The sequence below is a fragment of the Hypanus sabinus genome, chromosome 1, assembly GCF_030144855.1.
Source record: "Hypanus sabinus isolate sHypSab1 chromosome 1, sHypSab1.hap1, whole genome shotgun sequence".
Lineage (NCBI taxonomy): Eukaryota > Metazoa > Chordata > Chondrichthyes > Myliobatiformes > Dasyatidae > Hypanus > Hypanus sabinus.
In genome coordinates this window covers 139,603,203-139,618,617 of record NC_082706.1, presented here as the reverse complement: position 1 = coordinate 139,618,617, position 15,415 = coordinate 139,603,203, and the positions used below count along the sequence as shown (strand labels likewise).

Here is a 15,415-nt window from a genome sequence, read left to right as displayed (position 1 = left end):
CCTCCCTCAACCTGCCCCCCATGGCGCAGAGGCTCCAAAGCTCTGTGCTCGCAAATCCCCGCAGGCTATTTCCCTTAGCCGGAACACTGGCTAATTGTGAGCCGGTTCGGATGTGCCAGGAAATGGGTCGCCACAAACGTATATAGAATGCGTCATCTATTGGGAAAACGCCAGAATTGCAGGGAAAAAACATTAACAAGGTTTATTAATATAATTTCATCAAGTTCTGCGGGCCAGATTAAAAAGCTTAACAGGCTGCATATGGCCCGCGGGCCGTAGTTTGCCCATGCCTGCACTAGCTGGTACCTTTTCAGGGTTATTTTCCAATACCTCAGCCGAAAACACATTCTTCACAATATAATACTGAGTTATCGCACTCCGCACCTTCCGCTTTTTCATTGACAACCTCACCTCTGCGAGATTTAGTCCTTTCACAATATTTATCAAGTCCGACTTTGCGGCAGCCTCTAGCGCCTCCAGAGTTGGGTTTTCTATAAATTCATCCATGTCCATCTTTGCTGGTTTCCCGTCTGGTTACCCGCACAACCAGATCCAAGTTTGGACTTAAAAGCCCGATTTACTGGCCCTCCAATTTGGTATCAAATCTCGAGACGAAGCTCCACATTGTTACGAACCACGTAACTGGGTGACTTACCAGCAAAGATAGAGACGTCTGTTGAAGTCTGATGATACTATTTTTAACAGTATTTGTTAGCAAAAATACACAAAAATTATATCAATGCAAATATACAGATAATATACGTTGTCAATACTAATCCTAAAAGTGCGGGTATAATAATAATCAATAAGAAATAAGCTCTATCGTTGTCTAGGGGATAATGAATTGTCCGATGGAAATATAAAAGTCACTGCAGTTCACACAAGCTGCCGCCCTTTTGGGTGTCGCTGTGTTGCAATTGTTAGAGAGAGAGAGAGAGAGAGAGAGAGAGAGAGAGAGAGAGAGAGAATGGGAACATTTACCGCTACGGGTTTTGCCAACCTTCCTTTATGATTTCGATCCTTCAGGTGTCTCATTGTCGTGGCCATTCAATTGTGGCCTCTCCTTTAGCAAAACCGTTCTTCTGTGGTGAGCCCACCACCCAGGCAAGGGAGGACGCACACAAGCCCCCACCGACTTTCGCTATAAACGCTGTCACTGGATTTCTAGCGTTTCTCCTGGTGCGTCTAAAGGGGTGTGCCCCAGACCCCTCTTTTATCCTCACTCACGGGGTCTCAGATGTCAATCGGGTTGGGATGATGCAATCCCTCAACCAGACCACTCTGGTTGTCTCCTGAGGAGTTTCAATGAATAGTACGGTACTCAATACACAATTCCATCTCCAAGAGACAATGGCCGTTATCAGTGGTTCCGTTCTGCTGATGCCAGGAGACATTCCACCTGGTTGTGTATTGTGTGTGTCTCTCTCTCATTTCCTGGGTCTCAGACCCAAAATAATAGCGATCTTGCGATTCTCAAAAAAGAGGTGGGCGACTTTCTACCCTTTGGCCCCTCAGAGTTTCTTCACCTTTGTAGCAAATCAAAGACCCCTCTGACCCTGAATGTTATCTCTCCTCCCTCTCCCATCAGACAAAAGATACAAAAGACTTAAAGCACAAATCACCAGCTCTACCCCACTATTAAAAGACCTAGTACGTTAAGATGAACTCTTGACCTTGTCATGACCATACACCTTATTATCTGCCTGCTCTGATTTTCTCTGTAACAGTAAAACTTTATTCTGCATTCAGTTACTCTATTCCCATATACAGCCTTGTTGTACTGATGTGATGAAATGATCTGTGTGGGTGGCATATAAAATACAGTTTTTCTCTGTACATCAGTACATGCGACACTAATAAACGATTTGATGTATATATGGAGTGCAAGAGGTTGAAGCCTTTATTTGATGACCTGTAAAGGCTGCTGCTGGGGCTCTTTCTGCACTTCAGCCCCAATCTCCAGATCTTTGACTACCCAATGTGGACCAGAGGTGAGTCGCTTGGGTGATCAGCCAATAAGCTTTCAACTGAGCCTGGCCAAGGTGGCAATTCGCAAGTCCAGGTGGTGGGCAGTCGAGGGTTCTGCCCGACCCAATCACCTGCCTCTCTTCGTGGGAGAAGGAGCACTCGATATCCATGGGTGCAGCAGAGTCCAGGACCGGTGGGCTCCACAGAGGTCAGTGTGTGTTCAGGATAGAAAAGTCTGTTTTATAATTTGAAGTGGTAAGTAATGTGAATCGAGGAATATTGGGGCATAGCAACTCACAGAACATAACACGAGACCAGGCCCTTCTGCCCACAGTGTTGTAACGAACCAAATAAATTAGTCTTGAAATGGCAAACTGAACTAATGAACTCTGCCTACGCAATGTCCATATCCTCCCATATTTCTCACATTCATATGTATTTAAATGTCTCTTAAAAGTCTCTAAGAAAAAGCTACTGTCTACTCTATCAATGCCTCTTATAATCTTATAAACACTTCTCAGGTCTCCCTTCAGCCTCCGACAGTACACAGAAAACAACCCAAAATTGCCTAACCTCTCATTATAGCACATGCCCTCTAATCCAGGTGATAAACTGTCTCTGCACCCTCTCCAAAGCCTCGACATCCTTCCTATAATGGTATGACCAGAACTATATGCAATAATCCAGATCTAGAGTTTTATTAAGCTGCGACATACCTTTCAGACTTTTAAACTCAATGCCTCACCTAATAAAGACAAGCATGCCATATGCCTTCTTACCACTTTCAGTAAGCTATGAACTTGGACCCCAAGATCTCTCTGCTCTTCAATGCTTTTAAGGGTCTTACCCTTAACAGTGCATTTGCCTCTTCAAATTTGACCTACCAAGGAACAAGGCTTTTCACTTGTCTGGGTTAAACTACATCTGCCTCTTCTCTGCTCAATATCCTGTTGTATACTTTGCCAGTCTTCTACGCTATCCACAACACCACTAATCATTGTGCCATCTGCAAAGTTCCTAACCCAACCATCTACATATTCATCATTTATATGCATCACAAACAGCAGAGGTCCCAGTACAGACTTCTGCAGAACACCACTAACCACAAACCTCCAGCTAGAGTAAGTCCCTTCAACCATTACTCTTCATCTTCCATGGGCAAGCCAGTTCTGAATCCAAACAGCCAATTCATTATGCGTATGCATCCAATTTTCCATGCATCTTAATCTTCTGGATAAGCCTCCCATGTCAAATGCCTTACTAATAACTATATAGACAACATACACAGTTCTACGTTCATCAATCACTCTCATTACCTCATCAAAAACTCAATCAAGTTAATAGACACAACTTGCCCTGCGCAAACCTATGCTGGCTCCCCCTAATTAGACATTGCAAGAATGGCTTGGTATCGCAATTGCTCTGTATGTGATCGTGGACGCATCTCAGCACATCACAAAAATGCACTCTGTTGACATTTCTCACTGCCTGAGTAAAGTGGCCAGGATAATCAAAAACCCACCCCACCAGATAATCTGTCTTCTCCCTTCTGCCATCGGGCAGAAGGTACAAAAACCTGAAAACATATACCACCAGGCTCAAGGACAGCTTCTATCACACTGTTATCATCTGCTTGAATGCACCTCCTGTATGATAAGACGGATTCTTGACATTGCAATTTACCTCATTATGATCTCTGCACTTTCTCTGTAGCTGTAGTCTTTACAATTATTCTGTATTGTGCAAGCTTTACCTTATTCCACTGCAATGTATAGTGTAATAAATTGATCTGCATGAACAGTGTGGAAGACAAGTTTTTTTTATGGACAAGACCATAAGACGTAGGAGCAGAATTAGGCCATTTGGCCCAACAAGTCTGCTCTTCCATTTCATCATGGCGGATCCTTTTTCCCCCTCAGCCCCAATCTCCTGCCTTCTCCTTGTATCCCTTCAGGCCCTGACTAATCAAGAATCTATCAAAATCTGCCTTAAATATACCCAATGATTTGGCCTCCTCAACTGTCTGTGGCAACAGATTCCATAGATTCACCCCCCTGTGCTAAAGAAATCCCTCATCTCTGTTCAAAGAAACATCCCTCTATTCTGAGGCTGTGTCCCTTGGTCTGCATCTTAGTACATGTGAAAATAATAAACCCAAAGCAATAGCAGAAGCATGCTTTGTTGCAATAACTGAGCAATTTGTGTGTGGAATATGTTCAGAAATATTGTAACTGTTTGGAAATGACAGTGTGATACTGAGTTACTTTGAAATAGAGAATAGAATGCACTTAAGAACTTACTCCTGTTGTATACAGGTCAGGCTTTTTTTTTGTGTAAGTAATTAAACATAGAAAACTTGCAGCAACACAGACCCTTCCACCCACAAAGCCGTGTCGAACATGTCCCTACCTGAGAAATTACCCAGGGTTACCCAGAGCCTTCTTTTTCTAAGCTGCATATACCTAACCAGGAATCTCTTAAAAGACCCTATTGCATCCGCCTCCATCACTGTCACCGGCAGCCCATTCCACGCACTCACCACTCTCTGAATAAATCACCTACCCCTGACATCTCCTCTGTACCTACTTCCAAGCATCTTAAAACTGTGCCCTCCCATACTAGCCATTTCAGCCCTGGGAAAAAGCCTCTGACTATCCACACGATCAATGCCTCTCATCATCTTATACACCTCTATTAGGTTACCGCTCATCCTTTGTCTCTCCAAGAAGAAAAGGCCAAGTTCACTCAACCTATTCTTATAAGGCATGTTCCCCAATCCAGGCAATATCCTTGTAAATCTCCTCTGCACCCTTTCTATGGCTCCCACATCCTTCCTGTAGTGAGGCAACCGGAACTGAGCACAGTACTCCAAGTTGGGTCTGGTCAGGGTCCTATATAGCTGCAACATTACCTCTTGGCTCCTAAACTCAATCTCACGATTGATGAAGGCCAATGCACTGTATGCTTTACCTGCACAGCAGCTTTGAGCGTCCTGTGGACAAACCCCAAGATCTGACTTTCATGGATGACCCACTATTGATTCACTATTATGAATCAATTTTTTGTGGATGACCCACCAATTCAGCCAACGAACCAAGAAACATGATGGTGAACCTCCCAAGATTGAAGAACCAGCGCAGGAAAGAATGTTTCAATGTAGATGATTTAGTATGGTTGGATTTAGTAGTTTATTTTTCATTCAAGGGATTGGAATTTGATTTTATGAAAGAATTGATTATTTTTGCAAAGACTTTGATAAGTTACTGAATGAGATTTATTTTATTTAGAAGTTGTAATGATGGAGAATTTGTCGTGAAAGGAGTTAAGCTGTATATTTTTTTTGGGGCAAGGGGGGAGTTGAATATGAATTTGTAGACATTCTGACTTGGAACTGAAACTGAAGTTAACCATGATATTTAAGAATAGGAATTCAATTAGTTTTCTAATGAACGAGAGATAAATAAAAAGGCAATTGTTTGTAAATCTTTAAATAGGGCATTACACTAGATCTAATTAGTTAGAGAAAGTGGAGTAATAAAAGTTATTCTAATGATTCTAACTAAAAAGGAAATTAGTTTTTGTTTGATATTTGAAATCTAAACAGAATGTAGGAATTTTGAATTGTTCTTACTCATGTAAATATTTCATAGTGTGTTTTCTATTCACTGCCTCCTTCCAATATCTAGAGCTTTTGATGGCTCACCAGCATCAAGTGTAGGACTATGTAATTTGATTTTCTCATGAAGAATGCGGCAACCAGTCACACAAAATAAGACAAGCACTACACAGGTGTTACACGTGTTCTCAGGCCTATGACTCTTGCTGCACAAGTTCTATTCAGCCAGACAGAACTCATTCAACCTACCAGAGAAATTCAACCCATTATCCTCTCCCTCCTTCTCTGCCAGCCACAACAACTCACCTTCTCCCCTTCTCAGTTCTGATTAATAGTTCCAGGCTTGAATCATTAACTGTATCATCTTGGAGTTTTTCTGTCATTTTCTGTATTTTTATTTGAGATTCACACCTAACAAAGTAGTCCCATTTGCCTGATTTGGCCCCACTCTCTCTAATCCCTTCCTATCCCTGTAGGTGTCAAAATGTCCTTTAAATGTTGTTATTTTTCCTGCTACAACCATTTCCCCTGTTGTGTTGCTAAACATTGAAAAGGAAACAAATACAAAAAAAAAGGAAATGAACAAAATTGCTGTTCAGCAGCACCAGGACAGTCCCATACATATAAATTATAATAAGAAATATATTAAAAAATGAATAGTGCCAAAAGATAGTAAAATAGTGAGGTAGTATTCATTGGTTTATGGATCACTCAGAAATCTGATAGCAGAGGGGAAGAAGCCGTTTCTAAAACATTGAGTGGGGTTTCTTGAGGTTTCTGTACCTCCTTCTCTTTTATAATATTGACAGGGTGACCAAATCTGTACACGGTACCCCAAGTGCAGCCTCAACAATGACTTGTACAACTGCAACATCCTGTCCCATCTCCAATACATTTAGCTCTAATGACAACCAACATGCAAAATGCTTTTTTACCTCCCTGTCCATTGGTGTGCTGCTTCAATGAGCAACGTACTTATGAACTTTAGATCGGTCTCAAATCATGAGAATAAATGAAAGCACTGGGAATGTTGCACTTACAGCTAATGTGACACCTCCTTTTGATCCTGATCCAGAATAATTTTAGGTGTGTACCATATAGAACAAAATATTCTTTTATGTGTGGGGTTGGCTGATATCATCACATTATTGCTGACAAATAAAAGCAGACTCAACCACTCCCCAATACGAAGCTGTCTTCAGGACATGCCTTGGTGACAATAAGGAATTCTTCCAAATGCAGAATTCTGCACTTCAAAGGACTTGGCAGGCTGGATTTGGGAAGATCTAAGACTGGGGGCTAGTCATGAACAGTATCAAGATTGGGGAAAAGCAGTAAGCTATGCAGCACTGAAATGTGGAGATACTTCTTCCCTCAACATCTAATGACACCAAGTTACTGAATATATTCAAGGAGCAGACAGTTTTCTAGAACCAGAAGACAGCAAGGACTACGCCTAGAGGTCAGGAATGTGCTAATTCTCTGACAGATTAGTCATGTGCATATTGAATAGCTTGTTAAAGCACCTGTAGTATTTTCTGTTCTTAAACAGAAGAGATTCTGCAGATTCTATGTTTTTGTATTGCAAAGTGACTCATGAACCAACCCAGCTGAATGGGCCAGCAGACACAGAATTAGTAACAAGGATGACATATTGGTGTTGCTGGTCGGACTGCTCCTGCATAGTACCAGTGCGCCGGGTTCAATCCTACCTACCTCCAGAGCTGTCTGTGTGGCGTTTGCAGATACGGCACTCTGAATGTGTGAGAATAAAAGGGATGATCATCAATGGGTGGTTAATGGTCCATCTCTGCATTGTATCTCTGCATTGTATCTCTTTATGAAAAGACTATCCTTTCTCTCCTCATAACTTAAACATTCCACCCCAGGATATCTACTGGTAAATCTCCTCTGCATTGTCTAGTACCGTCATACCCTTCCCATAGTGTGCTGACCAGAACCAAGCCAGCTGTGGTCTAACCAACGTTTTATAAAGTTGTAACTTGACCTGTCTGTCCATGGCCTCCTCTTCTTCCATAATGACGTCAAACTCAGGTTGGCGGATATTCTGTCTGGATAGCCTCCAATTTGATGGCATTAACATCCATTTCTCTAATCTCTGGTAATTACTCCCTTCACTGTTTTCTTCTTACCATTTCCCATCCTGGTTACCCTCTCACCCCTTTCTCTTCTCCTCACCTGCCCATCACCTCCCTTTTGTTCCCTTCCTCCTTCCTTTCATTCCATGGTCCACTCCCCTCTCCTTTTAGGTTCCTTCTTCTTCAGCCCTTTAAGTCTTCCAACTCTTACCACCCAGCTTCTTAATTCACTCCCCCCCCCCTCACATACTCACCTTCTCCCTCAGCTGGTTTTACCAATCATCTAGCAGCTTGTATCCTTCCTCACCCCCCCCCCCACCCCACCTACTTTCTTATTCTGGTTTCTGCTCCATTCCTTCCCAGTCCCGATGAATGGTCTTAGCCAGAAGCGTTGGCTGTTTATTCCCATCCATAGGTTCTTCTTGATTCTTCATTAGGACACTCAACCCAAAACATTGACTGTCCATTTCCCTCCACAGATGCTAATTCACTGCAGTTTTTGTGGTGATGTGCAGAACAGTTACTATCCCAACTGTGATGTATCCAGATAGAATGGTTTTTATGGTGCATTGATAAAAACTGGTAAGGGTCTACAAATACATGTCAAATTTCTTTACCTTCCTGAGAAAGTAGGAGCCTTGGTGAGCTTTCTTGACATTGTGCTGAAGGTCCAGAGTCAATTTCCTTCCAAGTTGTTATTCTGTGGAACTGCGTGCAGCCACTATCAATCATTGTTCCTTCTCGTTAATGTTTCCATGGTTGTATTGTGATTCAGACCATGTGAGTCATCACTAAGGCTTGCACTATCAGCAAGTGCAATGTCATCTAACCACACCAGACTCTGCTTAAAGGGTGGTCATAGCACGTCACTAAATAAATGCTAACAATGGGGAAGTTAAGATAGAGAAAATTATGATTAGTTTCATTTGTCATGTGTACATTGAAGCACGCAGTGAAAAAGCGTCATCGTCAATGACTAATACAGTCTGAGTATGCGCTGGAGGCAGCCTACAGTGTTACCATGCTTCTGTCTTCAACATAGCATGCCCACAACTCACTGACCCTTACTGATCAATGTGACTTTGGAACATGGGAAGAAACCAGAGCATACAGAAGAAATCCACAGAAAACACCATACAGATAGAGGTGCAATTAAGCATGGGTCTCCGGCACTGAAAAGCATTATGCAAGCAGCTGCCCATTAATAAGGTACAATTAAATAAGCATCAGCTACTAAACCTCACTTGCAAGAACAGTGGGGAGCTCTTTTAAAGGGCAGAACTGCACAGCATTCATGATGCCTATGCTAAGCAACTTGCCTACTCTACATTTTCTGCCTGTTCATATGTCTGCTTCAAATGCCTTTTAAACCTTGCTTTCATGCATTTCCACCTCTTCCCCTGACAGCACATTCTGGGCACCTACCTTTGTAAAAGAAACACACACTTGCCTCATAAAATCTTCTTTAAACATTATCATTCTCACACTAAAGCCATGTCCACTAGCATATGATAACAACATTCTGGGGAAATAAGACTAACCATCTACTCAATCTTTGTCTAGTAATTTTATGTATGTGCTAGGTTTCCCTTGTACTTCCAACACCCAGAGAAATCAATCCAAGTTTATCAGTCATCCCCTTATATCTAATAATCTCATGAACATACAACTGGACGGGTGTGGCAAACCTATGGCACTCATGCCCAGGATACATACAGAGAAAAACTATTAGCACGTGGCATGCAGTACTACTCAATGATCATCTAAACCTCACCCATAATAAAAAGGTACACGTTGGTTATCTTTAGTACCTAATGAAGTAGAGAATGACTTTTTACAGCCCGAGAGCAGTGAGATGTATTCGCAGGAAACACCTCTTGCCAACTAGATGGTTGCAAGAGCTTGGTATGCCGGATAGTACGTTTGAGATCATCACAGGCCTGGTGTACACATCAGTATTTGGATAGTTACCAGTTGGTATCACCTTGGCTCTGCTTGTATTTTTTTCCTTCTGTCATTTGCAAGTGATTATTCAATAATAATGTGAATATTGTAAGTATGTTAAAGAAGTTTAAACCTTCTCCTCGACAGGAGTTCAGCGAGTCCTTCTCTCGCTGCTCTCCCTGTGATCTTTGATTACTCCCTCAACATTTTTATTCTAGCTTCTTTCCCCTTCCTTTCTAATTTTGATGAAGGATCTCAGCCTGATACATCAACTCTTTAAATTCTTTCCAGAGATGCTGCCTGACCTGTGAATTCCTCTGGCATTTTGTGTGTCTGTTACTCTGGATTTCCAGCATCTGCAATATCTCGTGAGTACGTGGTTCAAATTCTCTGTTATACCTTTATTAATAGCGAAAAATGAATAGATGAGAGTTATACAACAGAACTCACCTGTTACCCTTAAAAAACCCATAACTATAGTTACTAATTCATTAATTAATGATATCCTCTGCTCAAAATTTCCATTACATGCGAGTATTAAAAAAACAAATATGATCATCACCAATTTGGACGAACTCTCAAGAAGTTCACCAGACCTGCAGTCTAGAACATAAAACAGCCTTTCCTCACCACCTCTCCATCTGCCCCTTTTCTAGGCGCCACTCTTGTTTTGGTAAACAGAAGAAATAGCATTGAAGTTATTAAATATCAACTGACTGAATTATGAGTTTAATATGCATTCTTTGTGAAATGATAGCTCCTTCAACTGTTCAATCTCAAAAGTTCTGTACACCTTCAAGGTCAATAAATTCACACGCACATTAATATTTTTAAGAAAACATCGCCTGCTGCAGAGTCCCAATTTTTAAGTACAAGAGTAATTTTATTTTACAAGAATACAAAAAAAATCTATTACATCAAGAATGACACCATTGCAAACTAACATAGCATCGGCACAATTCATTTTAATAGCTAAAACTCCCATAGAAAGTTTGCAGAAAGATTATTTGGTAATATATAAAGGAGGCTGTTCAGCCCATTGTGCATACCATCTCACTGAAATGCAATCCACTCATTCTATCCCACCCCGCAAGTTATTCACTGTAGCCCTGCAAATTTTCCCCAACTGCCATCTGAATCCTTTAAATAGTTAAAAGTTGTCTGTTAGCATTTATAACAAAGAAAACAATGGAAGCCCTATTTGTGTTTCAAGAACTCAGAGGGAAAAAACATTATTAAAGTTACAATCAGAAACACAAGTGACTACACATTGTCTGTGCTTACATCAGGTACCTTATTTTTAAGCACTGTACAGGTAAATTACATATTGAAGGACTAGACCAAGGGAAATGTTGGGAATTGTTGCTAACAATGCAGTGTCATACAGCAAAGGAATAGGCCCTTCAGCCCAATTGGTCTACGCTAAGCAAGATTCCCACATAAATTAGAGACACAAGAGACTGGAGATGCTAGAACGAGAAGTAACAGACGATCTGCTGAAATAACAGTGAGCAAAGCAGAACCTGTAGAGGGAAATGAACCATTGACGTCGAGTCCTGATGCAGGGTTTTAACCCAAAAACCGCTGTCAGTTCCTTTAATCTCAAAAACGCTGCTCAATCCGATGAATACCTCCGGCAACATGTTTGTTGCTTCTATCTGCACTGGACCCATTTGCCCACGTTTAGGCCCCATATCCCTAAGCAGAGGCACAAGTTCAAATGTCTGCTGCGATGTCGATAAATTCAGAAATCTAATCTCAGCATCATTGACCTCTGTCCTTAAAATTATTATGCCACCAACCTTCAAGAAAGTCTATCTCCCTGACTCCATGCAACTGCAGACTCTCAGCAATATGATGGATGCCTTAACTGCCTGCAGGAATGGCCCAGCACAATCAGTTCAGGGTAGTAACTGCCAGCTCCGCCTGGTTCTCTGCTCCAATGCCTGCCTGCCTTGGGTAGAATCTGGGAGTGCACCAATTGCGACCAAAATTTAACAGTGAAACACATTTTGTTTCTTAAAAAGATAACATTTAACTCTTTAATGTAAAGAATTAAGACAAGTTTCTTAACCAATAAAACAGATAATACTTTTTAATTAAGACCCAATGAAGTATGCAATTATGTTTAAAAATTATTGAAGTGAAACATTCATGAAACTACCCCCTGGATCTATGGACTGTTTGTAGATCTGTATTGCTGTATGTTCTCATATTTACAATACTGGCCAAATCTCAACTTTTGCATTTATACAACATTGTTAATGTGGTAAAAGGTTACCAGGTACTTCACTGGACTGAAGTCATACAGAATGAGTCATACTGGAGAAATAAACCTTGGACAGTTTTTCTTTAAGTGTATTTTAAATCAAGGATAGAGGGCAGAGAAACTTGTATGATGATTTAGCTACACCTCTGTTGAGAGCTTAGCTTCCAGAGCTTGCATTTAGTGTTCCCAGAGCCCCTGACACTAATACGAATAACCTTGGTCTTGGATCACAGCACAGTAACTCATTCCAACCTTCTTAGGAAGAAATATTAAGCTTGGTGGCAGTGTCCGCAATGAGAATTGGTAGGTAACAGACAAGCAACATATTCAAATGTAAAAACTAAATACCATTTGACAATCACAAACTTTCCCCTGAACTCTGCTACACTGTGGATAGGAGTGGTCCCTCATTTCAACATTCCAAGTGAATCCAAGGCAGGGGGACAAAGGATCAAACAGATTTCCCTTTCAGTGGCAATGCACTGAGTTCCAAGAAAATAGCAACAGATGCCAGTGAGGAGACTCAAGCGAGTACAGGTGCTGGAATCTGAAGCAACAACCAAAATGCTGGAGGAGGTCAGAATCCATGGCACGGCAGGGGGAGTGCATGACCAACATTTCTGTTGACCCAAAACATCAACTCTTCATTTCCTGCTAGGGATTCTGCCTGACCTGCTGAATTCCTCCAACATCTTGCTTTTAAGCAATCAGGACGAATGGCTTAGCTCCCACCCTTCACAGAACCAGATCAACCCACTGAAAGCATCACTGTACTATAAACAATGAAGGTTAATTTAGTGACATTTGGCCATTTTGAAACATTGATAAATCCATTTGAAACGTTTGAGATTGTAAAAGAATGGAACAGGATGACTACTGACAGCATGCCTCCCTTTATGGAAGGCATGATCTGTGGAAATACAGTTGTTGAATATTCAAGGTTTAGATGGACAGATTTTTTTGGGGAGTTAACAGCAAGGTGAAGATTAACATAAGGCTCCAATCAGTATGATCTTACTCAGTGTGGAAAGAGGAGCTCACGGCCTCTCGAGAACTTGATCCTTATAACTGGATCACAGCACAAGAACAGGCCCAACAAGTCTATACTAGCCATCAATCACCTATCAACACATCCTGTTTACCTGTTCTTAGTCTGTAGATTTCTACCACCTGATGATTCAATATGCTCTTGAAATGCTGGGAGAGTCTCTGCCTCCACCAGCCCAACAGGCAATGTGTTCCAGCTTCCAGTCATCCTTGGTGAAAAACTATCCTTCCTGACATCACTGACTAACTTTGATGTCATTGAACCAACACTCTCTGGTTCTAGACTTCTCTACAAAGAGGTCTCACCTCAGCATCCAACAGTCCCAAGGAAGAAAGACAACCAAGTATTTCCTTGCATCCAATATAAAATTCCTTCTATAAGAATAATATTTTACAATAGCTTTACATTTAAGATATACATTATAAATTCAAATTAAAATATACCATGCTTCCTCCTTTGCTGGTCATGAATAAAACTGAAGGATACATCTTTATTGCAGATTTTTTTTTGTTACATACTACAGGTAGTCATGAAACTTGACAAACTGATCAATTGTAGTGAATGTATCAAAGGAATGCGAGACAGCAACCAGGCTTGTAAATCTTCTGAAAGAAGCTTCAAACTACACAGAATAACATTCCCAAATAACATTTGCAAGTTTATAAAAGTGAAAAGGTTCAAGCTGGCTAAAGATCTAAAATATCTGTTATTTCTTTAATGAGAAGCTGTTCATGGGTCCATACTTGGGTCCCAAACTGTTCATGTATTCCAGTCCTCTGGCGTCTACCACATCACTGGCAATGGACTCATGAATGGAATTGACCCTTTCATGACTAAATTCAGGTACATAATCATACGGTACCCCAATATCTTCCTGCTCCTCTTCATACACCTTAAAACAAGAATCAAACATCAGTTAAAATTGTGTAAACACTGGAACACATTCACCCATCCCTTTTCCAACCTCCCCACTACTTAAAAACAAACTTGTTCTCTCGCTTTCCAGTTCTAATGACTGATCTCTGAAATATTAACAGTTTATCTCTACACAGAAACAGCGATTTCACTGTGGAATGCTGTTTGCGTTTCAGATTGTGAAACCTGCAGTTGTTTGGATATTAATTCAAATAAACTAAATTAATATGCAAACATCACTGTCAAAGTTGAGAAGACCTCTTGATCTTTCAGTCTACCTCCTGATGGAACTTGAAGTTGTCAACCATCTCCACCTCAGTAACTCTAAATGCACGGGGTGGGGGGCATGTACCGTGCCCTTCTTCCAGAAGCCAGTGGCTGTGGGCATTAAGGAAATCAGAAAATTGAGGGTCAGGCCAGAGCAGACAGAAGTCACAGAAACAGCTAAGGAATGCCAGGGCAGGCTCGAGTACTACCTCATTAATATCCTTGACTAGATTAACATTTCAGAGAGCCAGCATGGACCCAGATTGATCAAATATCCACTGTCTTCCCAGTATCACATTATTTATTGCAAATCACTTCAAACTATTCCTCTTGTCTTACTAAAATAAAGAAAAGGGGGAAAAGACAAGGTTTCTTCACAGAGGTATCCAGGAGTTTCTCCCTTAACAGTCATAAACTCCCTAAAAGTGGCATTGCAGGCAGACTAGGTAATGAAGCCAGCTTTTGGTTTGCTGGTCTTTGTAAGTCAGGGCCTTGGGTATAGAAGTTGGGACACTATGTTGCGATTGTACAAGGCATTGCTGAGGTTGTATTTGGAGTATGGTATTCAGTGTTGGTAATACTGCAATAGGAAAGATAACATTAAGCTGGAAAGAGTGTAGAGGAGATTTATGAGGAAGTTGCCAGGACTCAAGGGACTATGAGGGAGGTGGAGTTTGTCGGGATTTCCCCCCCCCACTGCAGATAATCCTAAAGAGATGTACAAGATTAAGAGGGGCATAGATAGGGTGGCTGTGCACAGTCTCCCCCCCCCCCCCCCCCCAGGGTTGGGAAATAAGGAAGCAGAGGGTGCAGGTTTAAGAGGAGAAGAGAGATTTATTAGGAACCCAAGCAGCAACTTTTCCATCCATATGGATGAAGCTGCCAGAAGTTCAAAGCAAATTTACTATATTACCATATAACCCCGAGATTCACTTTCTTGTGGGTATACACAATAAACCCATAACAGAACAACCATAATGGAACTGATGACGACTAGTTCAACTAGTGTGCAAAAGACAACAAACTGTGCAAATAGAAAAGGAAATAAATAAATAAAGCTGCAATATGGAAAACATGAGATGAAGAGTCCTTGACAGTGAGTCGATAGATTGTGAGAACATTTCAATGATGGGGCAAGTAAAGTTGAGTTAAGTTATCCCCTTTGGCTTCAAGAGAATGATGGTTGAGTAGTAGTAACTGTTTCTGAACCTAATGGATGTCTGAAGCTCTTGTAACTAGTTCCTGATGGCAGCAGTGGGAAGAGAGCATGTCCTAGGTGGTGGAGGTCC

At 41.3% G+C, this 15,415-nt stretch overlaps 1 protein-coding gene across 1 annotated transcript in view; it reads right to left on the bottom strand.

Annotated features, from left to right (window-relative positions):
- Nucleotides 1-10,483: 10,483 nt before the first annotated feature.
- Nucleotides 10,484-15,415, bottom strand: part of dsc2l (desmocollin 2 like) — a 46,684-nt gene continuing 41,752 nt past the window's right edge. Inside the window, exon 16 of the mRNA XM_059977255.1 lies at nt 10,484-13,836. Coding sequence (XP_059833238.1) covers nt 13,651-13,836 — 186 coding nt within the window. The 3' untranslated portion in view covers nt 10,484-13,650. The remainder of the gene's footprint in view (nt 13,837-15,415) is intronic.